Source organism: Arvicola amphibius, chromosome 2, assembly GCF_903992535.2.
Source record: "Arvicola amphibius chromosome 2, mArvAmp1.2, whole genome shotgun sequence".
NCBI lineage: Eukaryota > Metazoa > Chordata > Mammalia > Rodentia > Cricetidae > Arvicola > Arvicola amphibius.
This window is the reverse complement of record NC_052048.2, coordinates 112597054-112617576: the sequence shown is the minus strand read 5'-3', so window position 1 is coordinate 112617576 and position 20523 is coordinate 112597054. Positions and strand designations below refer to the sequence as shown.

Below are 20523 nucleotides of genomic sequence, written 5' to 3'. Positions count from 1 at the left end.
GTTGTGAGTTTTCACTGAAGCACTACGTGCAAAGCATAAAGCAAGCAGCAGGAACCCATTGGAAAATGCAATCGACATGTCTGTCAGTGGCACTTCTGATCGCATCTGTTTATACAAGCATGTGCATGTCATGTGATAGCAGCAGTCTTTGGTGGTGGTGGCGCATACTCCAAATGAAGTGAAACTAATGCAAACGAGGTTGGGAGGCAGGATAAGAACACATGGAGGAACACGGGTGCTTTTCCCTAGGTGAGCCATGCAGCTTTTCCATGCTGATGGCTCAAGCCATTGTAGTCAGTGAATCTCAGCTGGCCGACCCACCCTTAGCCGATATGACCGTCACTGACACCATTAATTAACTCAGAACACTACAAGGCAAATGAAAAATACCAAATAGAGCCCACAACTTCACCTCTTTTGCCAAAACTCCAGTTTACCCTAAATCTATCCCTATAAGGAAGAATAAAACAATTGTTTATTCAATCGGTATGTCAGTTCTTGATGTTTTATCTTCTCTTCTGTACACACGCAAGCATGCACACACAACCACACACACACACACACACACTATTCAAATAATTTTTGTGTTTTATCTTCTTTTAATCAGCACACATTGTAAAGAAGATTGCTATCCTATTTAGTAGACTCTGACTTATGGCCTCCAGAGAGAATAGATTCTCAGAGCTTTCAAAGGACCAGGCTCATTCCTTTGGGACAGGGCCAGGGAATGCCAACAGTCAGCAAGCATTTCTTTTGTCCCTTTCTGTTTTATGCATTTCCTCTATTGTATATATCTAATTAGGGCTGTCCAGAATCAAGTATGAAGCTTATTTTTGCTATTCCGTCTAATGTTCTCCCACTTTTCTGGAAGATAAACACCTCATGCTTTCTCCTCAGCTATGAAATGTTCTTGAACATGGATGTACTTTAGTCATTGATGCATTAGTATAAGAGAAAAAAAGTCATCTTGCTGGTCCTTGTGCATTGTACACACACATTCCCCCAGTCTCCTTTCCTTTATCCTTCTCCTTTTTCCCTCCCTTGTATTTTTCTTGTTATCCAACTTTTTCTATGTAGGATGGAAAAAAAAATCCCTCTTCTTAGGAAGAAATTGCAGACAGAAGACCATCAGGCATGGGAGAGAGTTTTTAGGGTAGTGGCACACTACTCAACAGTTAAATCTATAGAGGATATTTGCTTCAAAACTTGAATGCCATTGCTTGGCCCATGGGGTCACAGGGAGAAGTAGAGGAGACGCAGAAAAAGACTAATTAGTGTGGAGAGGAAAGAACCACATGTCACATGTCACAGTCACCAAAGCAAGTGTTAAAATCACTTTAGAAGTAGGAAACAGAGGTTCAGGGAGGGGGTAAACACCTAAAGCCTGTGGTACAGGTCACTTGTGGGGCTAAGGGTGCATTGACTTCCCTGTTTTAGACTGACCTCATACAGAAGACTGTCTGTGCACAGCACATCCTTCAGTGTAATCAAGAAGAGCTGCCTCATCTTGGTAGTGTAGCCAAAACACAGAGCTGGGCAATGTTTTCTCTTTGAGCCACTGCTTCTGCACAGTTGCTGTAGACTCAAGAGGTCACCGGAGAGTGATAAATTCCAAACATTATCCTAAGAAGATAATCTGAAATTCACAGTCCTAGCTTGGAGTGGAAAACCTGAGGCTGTTTGCCATCTGAGTTACACTTTTGGTTCTCAGTACCTGGACAACCACACAGCCCAGGTCTGCGGCTCCAAGAGAGAACACCCTGAATGGGTGGGCTTGATTCTCTGGTTTATATGCCCTGGCTCCTTTTTGATACACAGTGAGAGTTTGGAAATTTCTTTAGGGTGTCGTCACTGGATTCCAAATTGCAAAGGGTACAGAGAAGGTGAGATATGTCCCAGTTCTTGCCCAACTCTAGGAGAATGTCTACATCCCATTTAAGTACTTTTTATTTAATATTTAAATAAATTTTAATGAAATTTAGTTTTAATTAATATTTAAATGAAATTTAAATAAATTTCAGCAAAAATCTAGAGATAACATTATTTTCCCTGCTGAGTTTATTATCCCGCTTTCCTTTCTCCCTTTCAGCTGTTCTTCCTCTTTTCTTCAAGCTGTTTCCACACTCCTCAAGCTCCCCCTTTTGTTCTATTAAGAACAACCCTGGAACCCCAGAACTCCAGAACTATCTGCTGCTGTCCTCAAAGCCACAGTCCTGGGTGCCTTTGCCTTGAAATGAGCGGTGTGTGTACAGCTGGCTTCAACAGATTCTTCCTATCCAGGTGAAGGTCTCCTAAATTTTCTACTTTCTCTTCCATTTTACTTTTCCTTCTTCTCTAGGGAGTGCAGAGATTAGGAGTAAATGTGTCCCGAGAACTGTCCCTGTTTCCCTTCAGATTCAGCTTCCCACACTGGACTTCCCTGACAAATGCCAGTATAACCTCTCACCAAAGCACCTTGGAAAGGCATAGGACAGAAGCGTCTGGCTGTCTGGCTGGGGGAGTTTGTTTTATTGTGGCTTTTGGTCGGGTAGGAAATATTTCAGCCCGGAAGATATCAGTCTAATAGGAAAATAATAATAGGACTCGGTGAACAAATGGCAGCCACACAGCTGTCCCCGCGGCGATTACTCACAGTTCAATGGCGTTCCGGGGGAGGTCGGATGGAATTTCCGTCACCTTGCTGTCTTGGCAGAGGAAGACCCTGTTAGAGCAATGACAGAGCCAGTGATGGCATCCAGTTCCTGAGCCCAGGAGTGCCAGCAAGGAGACCAGGAGCAAGGCCATGCTTATTTAACCATCCACCTGTTTTCTTCCCGCACAGGCAGCGAAAACCTCCTCCACACTGCCCGACAAGAGAGATATGCCAGAACAGGCGAAGTCACATGATCCACCAAGGGATGCTTTTTTTCTTAAATATTTTTTTTGTCACTTGCAGGCAAGAAAAATTAATCTGTGTCAGTAGTGATTTCTGAGGCAACTTAAGCTTCTCCCTTATCCTTTAAGACCTCTAGTTTTTATTCCTTGACCCAAGAATGACAGCTAATAGAACCTTGGTGCGCGTTTAGAGTAATTCACAGTATTATACTGCTCAACGGTCCCTGCTAGCCACCACTGTCTTCCTCTCAGTAATGTAATTGACCCTCTCCCCAAAGGACAGCCATATGACACATCTCTAAAAAGGGACATACACGAGACAGACAGGACCTACCTTCAGTGTCTGGCATCATAGTATTCCTGTGACTCACCTGATACAAACCACACATCTGGGCTGTAGTCATCGATGCTCTTTCTTACTTGATTAAAAACATGAATAAGCACTATGCACACTTTGGGGAGGTGGATTAGCCAGCACTAAGTCTCTGAAGGTGGGAAGCATGTGTGATATGGGGTTCTCTGCAGAGACAATTTGCCCTGTGACCTCAGACACGAGTCTCACATGTCACGGTGTCCACTAGTCATACATAGTCTCTCTGGCTTCTCTTGTCTTTCCTTTCTAGACTCTGAAAACTATCCTTCCTTTTTGGGAAACTGGCACTAATAAATTTATCAAGACTATACTTTTAATTTTCGATGATCCTTATGGGCGACACTCTTAATATTTGCAGTGGAATGTTCAGGTTCAGGAATAAGGGGCTTGAGGAATATTTGGTAAAAGTGAAGTGGCTTTTTACTTTCAACCCAGAGTCTATAGAGACTATAAGAATACACATTTCAAAGATCATGTCTACAACTTACTGTCTGCTAGAGTACCTTCAAAACTGTGTTTGCATGCAGCAAACTTTATCTCATGAAAATGTTTACACATACACACACCACACACACCACACACACCACACACACACACACACACACACACACACACACACACACATTATATTCTTCCTTCTCTCTCTGTTTCCTGAGAAAAATAGAGGAAAGCAATTTAGGCAGGGTGGCTATGATCTTGCTTCCAATTAAATGACTCTAATTTTGAGATAGCAAGTTGTAGCAGTATCAATATGGGCCTTCTACTATTAACAGTTTTGGCTAAGAACAGTTTAGAAAATTTACTCAGTGACTCATCCAATTATCATCTTTTAGGTGCAGAATACAGTTCAGTCAATCAAGACTTGTGTTTATTTTAAAGTATGTCTGAATAAAACTTCAGTGACAAGAAACTGTATCTGCCACAGCTCCCACTGGCCAGGAACCTCTATTTAGATCTTCAGTGGTGCACAGTTAGGACTAAATCAGTCTTTGTATAATAAACTGAAATAGTGTTAAAATTGAGATTTGATTTTGAGATGTCATATTGCAGTGACAATGTAAAAATAATATACATAATAACATAAATAACTTATTTTGCATGACAATGAATGGAGTGAGGTGAAGACAGAGATTGCCAACTCTGCTATATTGAGTTGATGGAGCCTTTCTTATCAGTTTTTTACAACTGAATGCACAGAAGTGCCATTAATCTGAGTTTTGTGCTTCTCATTCACTTTATTTATAAAAGTTAATGTTGTCACCAAAAATTTGTCATTTAATTTTCGATGTTTAGGAATTTATATGAACTTGGTGAGTAGTTTTGTGCTAACTGACATTTTACACTGGCTTGACATTCCAGAGAATCAGCTGGGTAGTTAGTCATGTCTCAAGTCATAAAAATAGTCTCCTAGGGTTTTTTGGGTTTTTTTTCTAAAATGTTTTATAATTTTTCTTCTATAGCGTTTAGCCTTTGACTTATTTGTTTTTAACAATCGTGTACAATTGGAGTCAGAGATTCAGTTTCTGTATTTACTTAAGAGCATATTATTTTATCACACAAATCAGCAATGGTGCTAGGAATATTTAATAGACCCTTTTCTAATTTATGAAAGCTGTCTTCTTCTAATTCAAGAAACTTTTTTGTGGGTCTGTGTGTTGTGGTTCATCTATATTATTGAAATTAGCATTCTACAATATCCTAATTACTAAAAATTTAAAATAAACTTTAATAAATCATAAGAAATACTCTAGCTTAGTTCTTACAAGAGAATTATGCCTAATTTTATCATTAAGAAAGAATTTTAGAGTTAATTTATTTGACTCCTTGAAAGAGAATTCTTATAAAATTTTATTAGAAATTATGCTGATTAGCAGTTTTACCATATTATCTTCCTACCTAGGATTATTGTGCGTTCCCCATGTTCTTAAAGGATTTCTTTGATGTTATTTTATAAAATGTTACTGTTACCCACACATGTCTTAATATTTTAAACTTATTCCTAAATAACCTATGTATGTTTTATATTATTATGGTACTGATAGTCAATCATGTTTTATGTTTATCTCTCTTTTTAGAAAAAAAAACAGATAACAAAATAAAAAATGAACATCAAAAAACCCAATAAGACAAAATATATCATAGCAAAATAAAAAATCTAGCATGTTTGTTTGTGTTGGCCAACTACTCCTGGGCAAGTACCTGCCCTGGAGTGGAATTGACACACACAGCGACACTCTATTAGAGGACACAGATTTCCCTTTGCCAGTGAGTGTCAATTACAAGTAGTATGATGACTTTATTACTATAGCTCTGTAATACAACTTGAAATCTGGGTTGGTGATACCTCCAAAATTTTTTTTTATTATTCAGGGTTAATAATATTTAGAATATTATTATTATTAGCTATCATGCCTTTTGTGTTTCCATATGAGCTTGAAGATTATTTTTTCAATGCTGGAATTTTGATGGGAATTGCATTGAACCTGTAGATTGTTTTTGTAGGATGGTTTTTTACACAATATGTATCATATTGATCCATGAGTATGGGGGTTCTTTCCATCTTTTGGAGTGTTTTCAATTCCTTTCTTCAATGTCTTAAAGTTTTTATTAAACAAGTCTTTTATTTTCTTGGTGAGAGTTATCTCAAGATTATTTTTTTAGGCTATTATCAAAGGCACTGTTTCTTTGATTTCTTTCTCCACATCTTTGTCATTTGTATATAGAAAGGCTACTGATTTTTTATGTGTTAAATTTTTTATTTTCCTGAAAATGTTTATCAGTGATAGAAGTTTCTTTGTGAAATCCTTAGGGTCTTTCATGTGTAAAATCATACTGTTTGCAAATAAAGATACGTTGATGTCTTTCTTTACGATTTGTACCCCTTTGATCCCTGCCAGCTACTTATTGGCTTAGCTATGACTTAACTACTATATTGAAATCTACTAATTGAAATCTTAAGAAGATCCTCTCCACTGGCGCAAAGAACTCCAATGAAACCAAATTAGATTGAATCAAAAATACCCATGTTTAATGAATGCTTCACTCCAGGTGACCGGGAGCATGGCGAGAAACAGACAGAGAGGGAGAGCACATGCAAAACCTGAAACCACAGTTGCATGAGCCTAAGTAGCCTGTGGGAGTGGTCCTGATCCACCCTGGGGAGGGGTCAGCATTTGATGGGCTTTCCTGGAGGTGGAGTCCAGCACAAGGCAACTCCCAGGGGAGGAGGCCTAAGATGGAGCTTTCTGCTCCATTGTCACTCCATTGGTGCCCCAAGAATAAATGCCAGGGTCTTGGGTGATGCCCTCAACGTAATATTACAAGATTGAACAACTTTTACTTGTTCCTGATTTTAGTGGAATAGCTTGGGTTCGTTAGCTTGGAATACCTTTTTGTATCCATTTATAAGGATATCTTATAATCTATCTATTTTTCATAATAAGGTGATATCTATCTTTCATGTTGAGATGTGTTTCTTGGATGCAGCAGAAAGATGGCTCAAGTTTTCTCTTTTATTGACAGCTATTTTAATAACTTTCTCCTTGCACATCCTTCACTGAGTTTACACAGCGGTTCTGTGTGTAGGCATTCCTGAGCATAAGGCCGACTGCCTAGGATTAAAATAGTTTTCAGCTAAGAGAAAACCATAAAGGAGGAAGGAAACTCCTGGTGAGCAAGAAGACATTGTACACCTGAGGCCTTATCAGCCAGGAACTACAGTCTGTGGTACCTGGTGGTACCCTGAAGTGCCCTGGTGCCACTTGCCATGCCTCATGGAAACGGTGACGGTGACAGCTGCGTGCATCTCCCATGCTCTTCACATCCTTCTGTCGTCTCTGCACTAGATATGCTGTGTTTACAACCTAACTACTTTTTTTCCCTCACTATCCTTTCTTTTTTAATCTGTCAGTCTGTGATTTGGGGGGAGGTGGGTGGGAATTGAGATAATTAACATTGAGAGTTAATGAGCAGTGTTACTGATTCCTATTATTTTTCTGTTGTGTGGGATCCCCTACGTTTTGATTGGCTGTTCTTGAATAATTTATTTCTTGTGTCAACTTGAGTGTATTTCTTTACGTTGAGTTAACTTGAGTTAACTTCTTTACATTGAAGTTTTCCTTCTAATACCTTCTGTATAGCTGGATTGGTAGATTAAAAAATTGCTTGAATTTGATTTTATTGTAGAATGTTCTATTCTTCTTCTTCTTCTTCTTCTTCTTCTTCTTCTTCTTCTTCTTCTTCTTCTTCTTCTTCTTCTTCTCCTTCTCCTTCTCCTTCTCCTTCTCCTTCTCCTCCTTCTCCTCCTCCTCCTCCTCCTCTTCCTCCTCCTCCTCTTGCTCCTCCTCCATCAATTGTGATTGATATTTTTGCTCAGTACAGTAGTCTGGGCTGGCATCTGTGGTCTTTCATAGCTTATAGAGCATTATTACAGGTCATCCTGGCTCTCAGAACTGCCACTGAGGAGTAAGGTGTTATTCTTATAGGCCTGCCTTCGTAAGTGTCTTGGTCTTTTTCCCCTACAGCTGTAAGTGTCCTTTCTTCATTCTGTATTTTTAATGTTTTGATTGTTGTATGTCATTGGAACGTCCTTTTCAGATCCTGTCTATTTTGTCTTCTGTATGCTTGTTGTACCTTGGTAGTCATCTTATTCTTTAGGTTGAAGAAATTTTCTTCTATGATTTTGTTAAAAATATTTTCTGACATTTGACCTGAGTTCCTTCTTTAACCTCTATACCTATTATTCTTAGGTTTGATCTTTTTATGGTTTCCTGGATTTCCCAAATATCTTGTGCCTGGATTTAAAAAATATTCCCATTTTCTTTGACTGGGATATCTATTTCTTCTAGGTTGCCTTTAAGATCTGAAATCCTCTCTTCTACAGCTCTTATTCTTTTAGTAAGTCTTACCTGTAAGGTTTTTGTTTTGACATCTTAAGTTCTTCACTTCTAGTTTTATTTCAGTTTGGGTTTTCTTTAGTGATTCTATTTCTTTTTTAAATTCTGCTTTCTTGTGTTGTATTGTTTTCATTATTTCATTTTGCTGTTTGTGTTTTCACAGTTTTCATTAAGGCATTTGTCCAGTTCCCTGTGAGGTTCTTGAACATATTCATCATGGCTACCCTGAAGTCTTTGTCTTGGGCTTCAGTTGAATTGCTTTCCTCAGAGCCTATTGCAATAGGATCTCTGGCTTCTAGAGGAGAAATGTTGTCCCGACTATGTTTGTGTTTTTACACTGAGATCTAGGCATCCAGAGTAATGGTGTTTAAAATGTTTCTAGGTGTAGTTATCTGTTTTCATCTTGTGGGTTGGTGTTCTATTTTTTGATCACTATTTTTCAGTCTGGATCTTAGGCAAGTGTGGTGGCTGTGGTGTTCCTGGTAGACAGTGATTTTTCAAGTCAGCAGGTGACATAACAGGAAGGAAGTCCAGTCAGAAGAAAAAGGCTGAGAGAGTCAGGGTTGGCATGGAGGTAGGTGGTTCCTGAGTTCACACAGGCGGCAGAGTCTCCAGCCATGAGGTTTGGGGAAAAGAGCTGCTCTACTGGCAGGCTGCAACAGTATGGTAATTTCCTTCTTTTTAAAAGATGAAGTTAGTCATTTGCATTTTATCACAACTGTTGGCTTTAGTTCTGTGCTCCATCAGTGTTTTTGGAAGGACTGGAATGTTTTTTAAGGGTGTAAATAGATGTGGCTCACTCCCTGAAGCAGCTGCACAGACTTGCATTTTTTCTCATAGAGTGGAAACAAAGCCTATGCATGACATTCATAGAAGGGGAGTCGTGTTTGTGACAGCAGTGTCTGGAACTATTATTGCCAGCAGAAGAGAAAAACCTCCTTCTAATGTAAAGAGGAATCAGATGGGAAACGGTGATAAACCTAAATTAAATTCTTCATTACTGAGATTTGAACTCTGAACCCCGAAGAAAACAAATCTCATTTTCCCTGCTGTAAACCTTCATCATTTTTACTCTGTCATCTCTTTTCCTGCCCGTCACTCTGTCTCAAAAAGAGCCCTATCCGGAGCACATTTGCTAGTTCCGCCTTCTTACAAAGGACACTTTATAGACGGCACGTTCTCCAGGTTGCCCAGGCTTCTATAGAAATTTCTTAAAGAGGAAGAAATACGTAGATGTAAGACTATCATAACTGTGATTGTGATGATTACCCTAGGAATCATCTTTTAAGATGTCTCTTAGATTTTAAACAGTGCTACAGTGTCACTGGCCTTAAATAACAGTAGTGAATCTGTAGACATTGCTCTGCCCTGCTGACCTTTGGGACTAAAGCAGAAGCAGTTTCTTCAGGCAGATTTAGTCCTGCCACTTGGGTGGCTAAACAGAACTGCATCTAATGCCTCATCAAGAGAGGTCTGTCATAGGTCAGAATTTACAATGCTTACAAATGCATCTGATCACTAATTTCCAAGGCCGTTTTCTCCTTTCTGCATCGTCATGTGAAAAAAGCATCTCTGGGGTCCTTTGGTGAACTCCTCTGTGTCTCTGGCTGGAGAGAAAGCCGACCTAAGGCTTTGAGCAGCTGCACAGTGGACATGATTCTCTAAGTAGAACTGAAAATGGGGTGGGAGAATTTCTACCAGGGACTCTTCCAGCAAAAGAAGACAAAATGTGAAGAGCATATGATAATGTTGTTTTCATTTTTTATTGAGACATATTTAGTATGTAATAGCCACCCACAAATATTATGTCTTAAAATAACCACTTAAAATAATTCACTGTTGTAGGGATATGCAATTTGGTCTTAGTTGGGCTGAGTATTTTGAGGCTTAACCAAGTTCACTTACATGTTTACAGTCGACTGTGGCTCTATGATGGTCTGGTTGGTTCATAATGGTTTTAGCTTGACTGAAAATTACTCTGTGTGGACTATGAAGCTGGTTTGGTTTTATTCACATGATGGTATTCCAAAAGACTCCAAATTGTTACATCATCAGTCTTGCTGTAGCCTGTTAGGTCACAATAAAGTAACAAATCCATACTAGATTCAAGGTTAGGGGAGCAGGGTGTACATTGTGATGATAATGATCCAATACCATACAGTAAAGGGGGCTACAAATCGAGGTATAAGTAATTGAAACCATTTTAACTAGTGATTTGTCTCCAGTACTGAAACATTTTTAGGAAACCATTGTCCATGCTCTGTAATTGTAACTGCTTTTTCCTACTATTGTTTTTCAAAGCCCAAGTGAAGCTTACTCACATGATAATGTTGGAGATTGATTTTTCAGATATTGTCAGTTTCTTAACTGATACTATTAGCTAATTATATTGCTATCCCAAGAAGAAAAATAACATTGGGCAGTTTTTAAAAATGACAACATTATAAATTGACCAAAGACATTTATTTTCTGTTTAAAAATTTATTTTCTGTTTCTGCTTAAAAAGGACACAAATTTCTTTCTACTTCATAATATAACTATAAAAATAAGAGTATTAATTTAGTTGTTACATATACTTGCTTTTTAGACATTAGTCTTTTAAAGTGATATTCTATCTGTGTTTTGGATGATAAAAATATAAAGGATTATGTACAGAAGGAGGTTATATATGTAATAATGCATTAATATGTATTAGTATATTAATGTATATATTATTAGTATAGTGATACTAATATGTTATTAATATGTAATAGTATATTGATGTGTTATCCTATATGTTATGTAATTATGCTAACTCTACAACAAGCCACACATGATTGGTGGTTCATGGCATATCTTTCACACTGAGACAGGACTGTTGTGTAAGTTGTGATATGAATGACGTCTGTTGAGCTGAGCAGTGTATACCACACAACTGTACCTGTTAGCCTCGCAGTAGGGGCTCATATGGGTGCAAGCAATAAGTGCTGAACCTAGAAAGAGCAATTACATTTGATTCTGGTATGGAGGCTGAGAAACAGCACTGATAGAGTAAGCAGTATGGGGAGGTGGTAAGGATTATAATTTTGAACTCAAGCCTGTGTCTGTATTGCAAAGGAAAAGCAATATGCTAGTATTTTCAGACCCAAGCTCTGTTCATAGTTTTGTCACTATCGTGATATCTCATGATATTTGTAGTTATCTAGAAGTCAATTTCTTTTTCTCTAAGACAGAAGTGTGAACACTTACAGTAAGACAATGATAGCAGGTGTCCATGCTGTGAGAAAGCCTCATAAGGATGTATGACATTTTCCTCAGAGTTGTCATGATGAAAAAGAGGGGCATCTGGCCATTCCCTTGAGAATAAAGTTTGGCTGTTGTTGTTTTTGAAAATATCTTATGTTGTAATGCTGATCTTGAACTTTTCATGCAGCCAAGGATTACTTTCCACTCTGATCTTCCTGACCTCTGCAGTGCTGGCTCACAAGTGTGCACTATTATATTTTTTTGCAGTGCTGGATCTAAATTTGGGTTTCATGCATGATCTGCAAGCACTCTACCAACTAAGCTTTATACCCAGCATTTGCTTTGCTTTTGTTTTGGTGAGAGTATCTTATGTAGCTCCAATTGGTCTCAAACACATTATGTGGCCAAGGATAACCTTAAATTCTTGGCCATCCTGCTTCTTACCATGCAAGTATTGCTTTGCATTCATGTGCTACTATGCCTAGCTGAAAACAAATGTCTTATGGAAATTTCATACTTTTTATGAGATAAACATATGAACAGTTTCAGACACATAGTTTTTGACTTCCATACATGCATGGACCCTCGGAATGACAGCATGTGGCTCCACTGACCTGTACTTCCTCTTGGACTTATTCTCTACTGATGTCCTGAAGATTTCAAGGCAAAACTTTTTGGGAGGGCTTTCAAGACAGGGTCTCATTATATATCTTTGGCTGTCCTGGAACTCATTATTTAGACCAGGGTGGCTGTGAACTCACAGAGATCTACCTGCCTCTGCCTCCCACAGGCTGTCCTTATTTTAAAGGCATGGGCCACCAGGCAGAGGCCAAGACAAACTTATGCATATAGAGTGAAAATATGCCTTCTCTAGCTTGTCCTTGGATACTCTGAAAAACAGATTGTACAGGAAACTTCGTATCAACAAAATGTGTTACTACAATTGCTAGTGAAAAGCAGAGGAAGGTGTTCTTTTCAACTTACTGGGGGATTTGGTGTTCTTGTGAGTAAACAAAATGGATTTTGAAATTCATGATTTTCAGAATATCTCATGGAAAGTCTTAGTCTCTTTTAATAATAGAGTCAAAGTGAATGCATTTGAGACAGAGCAAGTCACCTCTAGGACAGTTCACCCTTGACATGTCAAGGCTTCAGAGTAAGCAGAACTGAGAAGGACATCCATATACCAGTGGGAAGGGTAGAAACCATGGGAAGTTCATTAAAAATTCAGGGTAGATGAAAATTCTCCACGGAAGCTAAAAAGAAATCCTACACTAGCTCAGAATTGAGTATAATAAAGGGTGATTTATTTAGGGCTAGGCTTACAGATCACAATCCTCTGCTCAGACAGGGAACAGCAACGAAATCTGGCAGGTGGAAGAGAGAGGGAGCACACGTTTTACATTGGCATTTATAGTATAAGAGTCCACACCCAAGTGGGCGAGTAACTTAAAGGGTACTGGCTGAAGGATTTCCTACAGCACCTCCCCCTTTTGTCTAAATAAGAGTGTTCTAAGTCTAATACAAAATTATATACAATAAGAACCAATATCAAGTATAAAAATTAGAATTACAAACAACATATACAATATCAAGCAAAAAACATGTGATAAATGTTTTAATAATTATCCTATCCTAAGGAGTCTAAGTCTTGTATTATAAATAACTTGGCCAAGTCATCTGAAGTAAGTAACTATGACTATCTAGTCTTTGATCCCATCAAAGACCTGAGAAGGGAAATGATATTACTGGAGTAAGCAGAAAGTGCAATCAAGCAACTTCCAAAATGTGCAACAAATGACAGAGACAACTGGCTACCTGGGCAATCACCCAAAGTCTCATTTGCAACATTGGAGTAATTTTACTATGTTAAAGTTAAAACCTCACTTTTTATTTAAACAGAAGAGGGGAGGTGATGTGTGATTCCCCTCTGTATGCTCTGAATAACATTGATTAATAAAGAAGCTGTTTTGTGCCTGTGATAGGGTAGAACAGAGCTAAGTGGGGAAAACTAAACTGAATGCTGAGAGAAAGAAGGTGGAGCCAAGGAGAAGCCATGTAGTCCTGCTGGAGATAGACACCGGAACTTTACCCCATAAGCCACAGCCTCCTGGCAATACACAGATTAATGGAGATGGGTTAATTTAAGATGTGATTTATCCAGAAATATGCTTAAGCTATTGGCCAAACAGTGTTGCAAATAATATTGTTTCTGTGTGATTATTTTGGGGTTGAGCAGCCAGGAACAAACAAGCAGCCTCTTAAAACAACAATGCTTTTAGTGGAGCCAGCAGTAATATACATGTTCACTCACTATGTACCGGAAGTCCAGCCCTAGGAACTGATCAATACATACAATGTCTTCAAGAGCCGCAGTCTAGGAGATGACAAGTATACCCACTATCTGCCAAAGGCCTGGCCCTAAAAGTCAACATGTACAAAAACCTAGTATGCTGGTCTTTTCTTTGAGAACATGAATGTAAAACATGGCAGTCTTTACTTCGTGGTGATATAATGGAACAAAATGATAGATGCATGAGTTTTCAGTTTTCTAGCATATCTAGTTCTTATACCCACTTATACCTCCAGCAGCCCATTACTTAAAATGCTTTCAATATATATATGCCACCTCAATTAAATATACCAGCTTACCCATATATTCAAAATGTATTAATTTCTTGGGGAAGCATTTTCTTTTATGAAAACACTAAAATCAATCATCACCACTGTGATGGACCCTGTAAGCCAATTATACTTGGCTTACTTTCTATTTTTTTTACACTTCAGGACTAAGAATAATAATGTGCTATATCTGTTCCCTTGGATCCAATCTCTCGGTCTTGTCCTTAGTGCTACACCAGATCACCATCTGCATCCTCCCTTCCTACTGCTCACATCTGTGGGTCCTGCAGATCATCCCTTCTAACCTCCATTCATTCACTCATCCCTATAGCCCAGCAACCAACTCTAGCAGGCACCCCTTCAATAGGAAGATGGGCATCAAAGAGGCTCCTTATGGAGTTTGTTAGCCATTTGGGCAAGAAACTGCTCTTGCCTAGGATGCTTGATGCTATGCTGTGTAAACCGGACAGTGAGATGACTGCTGAACTTGCCTAAAGGTGAGACTATCCTTTGGAGTTCCTGCTTCACGCAAGAGTCCAACAGACATTCTGCAGGACACAGAAGAAAGTGATTGTTGCTGCCAGGAGCAGATGCCAGGAACAGATGTGTCTCATTGTCGTGAAAGGTCTAAGATCTTAAAACATTTTAAATGCCATATTCTGAATGTCTCTGAAAGATTTGAAGAATACCTACCTAACTGAAATATATCTCTATATATCTAGAAAACCTAACTAACATGACTACAAGCTTGACTATTATAGATGACTATCTATTGACCCATATTTCTTAATTATACATTGCATTTTTTTTTTTTTTTGGTTTTTCGAGACAGGGTTTCCCTGTAGTTTCTAGAGCCTGTCCTGGAACTAGCTCTTGTAGACCAGGCTGGCCTCGAACTCAGAGATCCGCCTGCCTCTGCCTCCCGAGTGCTGGGATTAAAGGCGTGCGCCATCACCTCCTGGCTTATACATTGCATTTTAAAGGATCTGCACAAACACAATACCTTAATCAAGAGAAGCAACAAACATATTACAAAATTGACCTAAAATTTGTATCAATAAACCAAGATTCATATCAATGCAAAGTATTCATCTCTCTATCATATCCCCCTTAAAATGTAAACAAACATTTATAAACAATATTTGGGAATTTGGGTGTAGTTCTCTTCAAACTGCTTCCTGCTTTTTGTTGGGTGAAGTATTTTTGGGGGTGTTCATGGCATCCATTTTTGGTCCATCAAACCCCATTAATTTGAAATAATTCCACAGGTTCTCATCTTCTGTAGAAACAAAAGCAGAACCTCTTTTACAAATCAACAAATCCCTAGACCCAAATTTGGAAGTCAAGATACCTTTATGTTGCTTTATGTTAGCAGCTCATACAATGAAATGTCTCTCTCAGTTCCTTCACCATCAAAAAATTCAAATAAAACACAATAATAATATAATAATAATATAATATAATAATATAATATAATATAATATAATATAATATAATATAATAATCCAGACTCTCTGTGTATATTCCATCTTTATGTGGCCTATTTGTTTTTACTCTATTACTTTTTAATATTTATTTTATTATCTTTACTCCTTTAATCTATGACTATATTCTGTCTCCTTAAAGGCTTTATTTTTTAATAAACAATTTACTTCCTTTTCTAACATTCTATTGATGGAGGACTCCCATTGGCTAATAAAGAAACTGCCTGGCTCATTTGATTGGCCAGCCTTTAGGTGGGCGGAGTAGACAGAACAGGAAGAAGGAAGTGAGGTAGATGGCTCAGTCAGATGCTACACCTCTCCTAAGTTAGACAGACCACCGTGCCTCTCCTCAGAGGGAAGCCAGACGCGATGAAGCTCCAGCCCAAGATGGACGTACGCTAGAATCTACCTGGTAAGGCACCACTTTGTGGTGCTACACAGATTATTAGATATGGGTTAGTCAAGATGTGAGTAAGAGGCTGAAACTAATGAGCCAGGCAGTATTTAAAAGAATACAGTTTCCATGTAATTATTTCAGGTAAAGCTAACCAAGAGGGAGCTGGGCGGGACGAAAAGCAGGCCTGCCCGCCGAGCTCTACACTACATTCTATACTCTTTTTCTTCTCTATTTCAAGCCTGTGTACATTTATTAAACACACTGTGATCCATTTAGAAGTCTTTTTCATCTGGATTTGTCTTTATTGCATATCTATAATTATTTTCTGACCAGAAGTGCTTCTTAAAATTCTAAGTGTCCTTACTAAGACAAAGGTTGCTTTTCCTTTTGGCTCTGCCTAATCCGTCATGGTGGGGTGGAGTACTGTTTAGCACGAGCCATGATCACAGCCCCCCTTTTTTGGTTTTTCAAGACAGGGTTTCTCTGCAGCTTTAGAGCCTGTCCTGGAGCTAGCTCTTGTAGACCAGGCTGGTCTCGAACTCACAGAGATCCGCCTGCCTCTGCCTCCTGAGTACTGGGATTAAAGGCATGCGCCACCACCGACCGTCACAGCCCCATTTTAAGCCACAAAGTCAGTCTGCTGTTGTTGATGTACAGCTTTAATCTGTGGTGGTCTTGTATCTGTTGAGACCTGCTTTGTGTCTAAGTATGTTGTCAGTTTGGAGAAAGTTCCATGAGGTGCTGAGAAGAAGGTTTATTCTGACAACTCTCTACAGAATGAAAAATGGGTCAAGTTGAAAATAAAAAAGAAATTAAAGACTTTTTAGAATTGAATAAAAATTTATACAAAGCACACCCAAACTTCTAGGACACTATGAAAATCCTGTAAGGGAAAATTTCTTAGCACTAAGGACTTATATTAAAAAAAATGGGGATCTCATTTCAACAAATGCAAAACCCAAAGCTTTAAAACAAAAAGAAGTAAGCACCAAAGTGAAGCAGAAGGCAAGGAATAATCAAATTGACAGTTGAAATTAATAAAATAGAAACTAAGAAGAAATACAAAAAATTAATGGAACAAATAGTTAGTTCTTTGAGAAAATCAACAAGATAGAAAAACCCCTATCTAAAATATGGAGAGAGAATATCTGAACTAATAAAACTAGAAACAAAAATAAAACAGACACTGAGGAAACCAAAGGACATCCTTTAAAAACCTATGGTCCATTAAATTGGAAAGTCTAAAGAAATGCATAATTTTCTCAATAAGTACCACTTACAAAATTTAAATCATTATGAAATGAACAATTTAAATAGACCTATAACCCCTAGTGAAATAAAAGTTATCATTAAAGGTTTCCATACCACAATAAAAGCCCAGGCCCAAATGGTCTTGGAACAAAATTCTACTAGACATTCAAAGAAGAATTAATACCAATTCTCAAATTATCAATACCAACGCTCAAATTATTCTACAAAATAGAAACAGAATCATCCAATTTATTTTATGAGGCCACACTTACCTTGATACACAAACAACAGAATGGCTCAACAAAGAGAATTACAGACCAATTTCTCTTACAAACACACATGCAAATATATTCTGTAAAATATTTGTACACCGAATCCAAAAACATATCAAAAAGATCATCTGCCATGGTTAAGTAGACTTCACCCTAGAGATTAAAGGACGATGGTCTATATAAAAAATCTGCAATCCATAGATGGAAAAAGGTTGGGTAAATGTAAGTGGCTAAGGCAACATATTGATCACCTGGGGAAGAGGGGAGAATAGATTTAATGGGTGGACTGTGGGTGGGTGAGGACAGGAGTGGGAGAGATCTGGTAAGGGTGGGATGGAGAGAGAAATGAGGAGAGAGAGACAGCTGTAACTAGGTGGCACTTGGGGAGTGGTGTGGAAACCTAGTGCAGTGGTAATGTTGCAATCTGTGAAGGTGATCCTAATGACAATTTCTACTCATGGGGGATATAGAGACTCAACAGGCCATCTTTTGCCACCAGATAGGGCTTCCAGTAGCAGGACTGGGTTGTACTTAACTGAGTTATTGGCCATGGAAATTTCCAAATGATGTGGGATTCCCCTCTGTATGCTGTGAATATTTTTTATTGTCATTGGTTAATAAAGAAGCTATTTTGGCCAATGTCTTAGCAGAGTAAAGTCAGGCAGGAAATCCAAACAGATTATATAGAGAGAGTATGCAGAGTTAAAGGGATGCCATGTGGGTGCCGAAGAAGAAGGACACACAGAACCTTACCAGTAGGCCACAGACTCATGGCAATACACAGATTAAAAGAAATGGGTTAATTTAAGATGAAAGAGTTAGTTAATAAGAAGCCTGAGCTAATAGGTCAAACTGCTGTAATTAATATAGTTTCTGTGTGATTATTTGGGTCTGGGCAGCCAGGAATGAAAGAACAACCTACTACACCCAACAACTCAGGTTGGTGCTAAAACAAAGGGGTTGATTTATGCAAATTGACAGCGGGGCCCTAATGCTGAGGACAGGATACACACAACCCATTGAACATGGAGAAGTCAATCTCATACATACCTGGATCCTTTACCTCTACACTTTAGTCTATTTGTTACAGGGAGATATTCTGCAGGCTATTGAAATAGAAATGTGGAATCCAACTCAGTGAAAAACCTTTGACCTACAATCTGCCCTGTTTGCAAAATATGCTAGGCCAATGGTGGCACAGAACTTGTGGGAGGAGGCAGCCAGTGTCTGATTTGACTTAAGGCCAACTCCATGAGAAGAAATTGATAGGCAACACTGCTTATGTAACCAAGAACCGGAGACTAGATAGCCCAGAGACACAGGGTACAAACAAACACAGCTGCTCTAAAAAAAAAAAAAAAAACAATAAAATTATTTCTAATAATAAGTCAGTGTCTTATTCAGTCATTATCAGAGGTTTCCTTCTGCAAAAGAAGGAAACAGATGCAGAGACCCACAGACAGACATTATGCAGGGAGAGATTCTAAATTGGAGGTTTCTAGCAAATCCTCCAGCAAATCCTGTGGAAGAGGAGACAGAGAAAATGTTAAGATTCAGAGGGGATGGAAGACACCAGGAGAATAAGACTCTCTGAATCAGCTAAGGAAGATACATGTAAGCCCACAGAGACTGAAGCAGCAAGCACAGGTCCTCTGCATACATATTATAGCTATTATCTTTAGTAGTTTTTGTGGGACTCTTGACTATTAGAACTAGTGGGTCTTTGACACTAATGCCTGCTTTTGAGACTCTTTTTTCCCTCCTGTTGGGTAGCCAGGTTCAACTTTAATATGATAATTTTTGTTTTATCTTATTATATTTTGTTTTGTCGTGTTTGGTGTTATCTCTTAGAAGCCTGTTATTTTCTAATGAGAGAAAGAAAGGGAGTAGATATGGAAGGAAGGGGAAATGGGGAGGAACTGAGTGTAGGGAGGGGAAACTCTAATCCAGATATATTTGTATAAAATATTTTATTTTCAATAAAAACAAGAAGATGCTGATTGTGTATTACTATTGCATATAAAATACAAAGAACTGAAAATTTCTTACTTTGAAAAGATACTTTATTGGGGTTCCTCACAGAGCCTTTTGTCTTGGCCTTGTAGCCACCCCCTGTCCTGTGAACACTTCAGCATTCCCTGGCAATGACAAGGACAGAGGGCCTTGACTGTCAGTAGTCTCTGGACTTGCTATCAGGAACATACTGAAAGAGGTGTCTCCTGCCTCCCACTGTGCAACACTGGGCACTATAGACAATACTGAGTAAGAATAGAAGCTTTTGCTTTTAAGGTATTGTATGAGAGTAAGAGCCTGTCAGATAGAAATAGGGAGGTATACATCTGTGCAACTGGCCAGGATTTACATGCAGTTTATAAAAATAGCTTCTATTTATTTGCTGCTAACTTTGTATTTGGTCTCAGGTTAAAGTCCTTGCATATGTTAGTTGTGGTCCCTTTTTCAACCCTAGCAGACAGTTCTTATAATTCTCATCTTGTGGCTGGAAAGACTGAGGCTAATGGAGGTTAGAAGAATGTGAACAGGACTCCACAGACAGCAAGTGGTTAAATTTAAACACAAAAATAGTGGCTTTAATGTTTATACTCCCTGATCAGGGCCAGGACTGCACTGGTAAGCAAGGTATTCCACAAGAAGAGTAGGAAGCAGCTGGCTGTATATGGCTTCCTGGGTCACTTCACTGGGCTGTGTCCCTGTCCTCTTTCTGTGGTCTCATGAACCTGGGAGGATGGGATTCCTCAGGTTTTTTTTTTTTTTTTTTTTTTTTTTTTTTTTTTTTTTTTTTTTTTTTTTTTTTTTTGGCAGAGAGATCTGATGAATCATTCCAACCTCACTATGGCCAAGTTACCTGCATTGCAGCTGTGTGCTTTTATTTTCTGTGACTCTGACTTAGTTGAAATAGCTCAACTTCAATGCCAGCTTTTAGAGTGAGGCTTTCAAAATAACAACTAACTCACTGTATAAAGCAGCACAGTTCTGGAGGTGAAGGGGCACTCTGCAATAATTATGCCAGGACAATCCCAGCACCTCCTTCCTGAGTACTTGGCTGTCACTTTACCTGTGAGATAAAAGACAATGTCAACCTAGAAGTAGACCAACATTTTCTAGAAAAGAA

General features: G+C 38.6%; 1 protein-coding gene across 5 annotated transcripts in view; it reads right to left on the bottom strand.

Moving 5' to 3' along the window:
- Window positions 1-18496, bottom strand: part of Fshr (follicle stimulating hormone receptor) — a 193694-nt gene extending 175198 nt beyond the window's left edge. For all 5 annotated transcript variants that reach the window (XM_038320213.1, XM_038320217.1, XM_038320216.1 and 2 more), the window contains exons 1-2: window positions 18444-18496; window positions 2633-2842 (exon numbers count right to left, since the gene is read on the bottom strand). In XM_038320213.1, coding sequence (XP_038176141.1) covers window positions 2633-2784 — 152 coding nt within the window. In that variant the 5' untranslated portion in view covers window positions 2785-2842; window positions 18444-18496. The remainder of the gene's footprint in view (window positions 1-2632; window positions 2843-18443) is intronic.
- Window positions 18497-20523: the final 2027 nt, after the last annotated feature.